Genomic DNA, 2,741 nt, shown 5'->3' with positions numbered 1-2,741 from the left:
CCCCCCCCCTGTAATAGATCGTGCCAACAAATACCATCGTCATTACCATTAACAATGTCAGAAAGTATATATGCCGCTCAAAGAAATGCTAGGAGACGCGAGAACACGGGACAATTGCTGTGATAAAAACTTGAGAATTTCTATATATAATATATATGTGATATGCATTAACTGGATGGCGGCTCATACGCCGCGCGGAAACAATGTAAAAGCGAATAAAGTAGAAGAGAGAGGTATGAACGCGAAAGACAGTCACCTAAAATGTAGGCCTCGAAGAGCAGCGGCGCGCGATTTGTTCCTAAAGCTCGAAAGCTCATGAAAGCGAGCAAGAAACTACTTTCGAAATATTGAGCGTCAACGAGAATCTTACATCATCTTCAGCGTCACCTTCGTACTAAAAATTATAAATGCACGTACATAATAAAATTTAGCACGACGATCAATGAATTATTAATAAAAAGAAAAAAAGAAACAAGAAATAAGAACAAAAGTTTTTCAACTGAAAGGAATTACTTCATGGTATTATCGTACTTAACACACACGCATATATACGGTATTTTTTGAGCAAAAATTTAAACTTTTAATATAAAACATTTTACAGATTATGTTCATTTTTTCAAGATTTAAAGAAAGAGAAATTTTTTTAAATTGAGAAGAATTTTTAACATGATTATTAAAGCTCAAAGCCTAATATCATATTTTTATGTCATAATTTTATGAAGCTGGCGGATAGCATGGATAAAATTTGATTACCGAACGTAGTTTCCGCTACTAGTGGTCCCGGAGGCGATATAAATTCGCTATTATTATGAAACACACAAAGAGAGCCCATCAAACCCTTTCATAGCTCCCTCGTAAGCAAAATATCCGATATATCGTTATAGGATTTCATCATCTCTCATCGACGCTTCATATTTCAAAGCGCTTGCCCAACATGTTTGACAATCCCTATCGGCAATTTCGTAACTTCGATCCGCCTTACCAGACATGCAAACGTTACTAGGCTGATGAGGTGATAATTAGAACAGGAAGACGCGACAGCGCCCCGTAATCCGTGTAAACGCGACGTGCAGAGAGATTCGATCGAGCAGATACCTCGCGGGATCGTCGTACAAACTTATTTACGATAATAAATCTCATCGACGATGATACCGGTTCGCGAAATAGGCGAGGACCACATATACAATACGGAAAAAAAAAAAAGACGAAAACCAAAAAAAAAAAAAAAAAAAAAAAAAAAAAAAAAAAAAAAAATAGAAACGAAAACAGGAAACGGAGAAAAGACCCAACGACGCGCAGAATTCCGAGCAGCGTCGTTGACGCGAACGAGAGGATAGAACGGCGACTTACCTGAATATAAAGATGAAAAGTACTAAAAGAGAAAAGAATACGGCAACATTATCCATGGTGCGCAGCATCACGAAGAGTTGCCGTCGTAGATTGGGCAAGAATCGCACCAGCTTTAAAATCCTGAGCAGGCGAAAGGTACGCAGGACGCTCAGACCGGAACTGCCGCCGCGCTCCTCCACGAATGCCTGGCAAAGCTCGACGACGCTGGAAACGACGCGGTGCACGAATGCAACCGTGTTATCGGTCCGTTATACCAATCTGTTCGCGAAGGATTTTACGAGAAAGCTATAACGGCTTTCTTGTAAAATTGGAATACTGGTTGTGAAACTGAACGATCACGTTGACACAGTATATATATCGCAAGACACCAAGTGCTTCGATATATTCTACGTATATAATATTTATTTAACACTATTGTTATTCAAATATCATTATAATATATACCAGTTTAATATTATATTGCTTATTTAAAATAAATGAAAGTGATACAAAGATTTACAAAGGAAATTGTCTTACCTTAGGACGACAACGATACCATCGAAAACGTTGAAGCCGTTGCTAATGTAACCGAATGGGCCTTCCGCTGTTATCTTAAGCAGCATCTCCACCGCGAAGATCGCCGAGAAAACAATGTTGCTTATTTCAACAGCTACGGTTAATTGTTCCGGCTGTACGCAACAAAATAATCATAATTACATTCCTTACGAAATAATCTTTAGAGCAAGAGAAAGAAAATTTAACTTCGTGAAAGATGACTATAGAAATTATATTACTATTATAGTTTTCTTTTTACAGTCAAAGCAAAGAGTATCATCAAACTTATAATTTAATTTAAAAAATGTTTGTAATAAAATTATATTACATTGGAAAGATCTGAGATACGCGATACTTAAAATCGAGTAAAAAATCACCTGATTGTGATATTCGATTCCCATGCTCAAAGTATTAATGAGTATCGCCAGAAGAATACCCTGCTGGAAATATTTGTGCTCGACAAGCTTCTTGATGCATCGTTGTATGGAGCGCAACGTGCCGCAGCAGCAGCTCCCGGCGCCTCTTAAGAATCGTCTGACCCGCGAGGACTTTTGCCACTTTTCACCGTCGTCCGGCCACTGATCGCCCTGCAGCTCGCAGCAACAGGAACAATTGTCAACGTCGGACGTCAACCACTGCGTGCGATCCTCCAACGTGATGTGACGATCTGTTATACCTATCAAATACACGTAATTTATTTCAAAATTTGTCGTTTTTTATTAGGTTGCTCGTAAGTAATTATACTTCTAAAAATACAAGAGAAATTTTCTTCTTTTAAGCGACGAATGTTTCAAAGATTTTAAAACACACATTGGTAAGTCGGCAAAATATATATCTAAAAAATTTAATATTATTAT

At 37.9% G+C, this 2,741-nt stretch overlaps 1 protein-coding gene across 1 annotated transcript in view; it reads right to left on the bottom strand.

The window, feature by feature from the left end:
* Nucleotides 1-2,741, bottom strand: part of LOC115233530 (voltage-dependent T-type calcium channel subunit alpha-1I) — a 47,212-nt gene that overhangs the window by 17,838 nt on the left and 26,633 nt on the right. Inside the window, exons 15-17 of the mRNA XM_029804015.1 lie at nucleotides 2,262-2,560; nucleotides 1,867-2,018; nucleotides 1,351-1,554 (exon numbers count right to left, since the gene is read on the bottom strand). Coding sequence (XP_029659875.1) covers nucleotides 1,351-1,554; nucleotides 1,867-2,018; nucleotides 2,262-2,560 — 655 coding nt within the window. The remainder of the gene's footprint in view (nucleotides 1-1,350; nucleotides 1,555-1,866; nucleotides 2,019-2,261; nucleotides 2,561-2,741) is intronic.

This window comes from Formica exsecta, unplaced genomic scaffold (genome assembly GCF_003651465.1).
Source record: "Formica exsecta isolate Colony F162 unplaced genomic scaffold, ASM365146v1 scaffold105, whole genome shotgun sequence".
In the NCBI taxonomy this organism is placed as follows: Eukaryota; Metazoa; Arthropoda; class Insecta; order Hymenoptera; family Formicidae; genus Formica; species Formica exsecta.
Note: the sequence above shows the minus strand (reverse complement) of the source record. Positions and strands in the feature narration are given on the sequence as shown.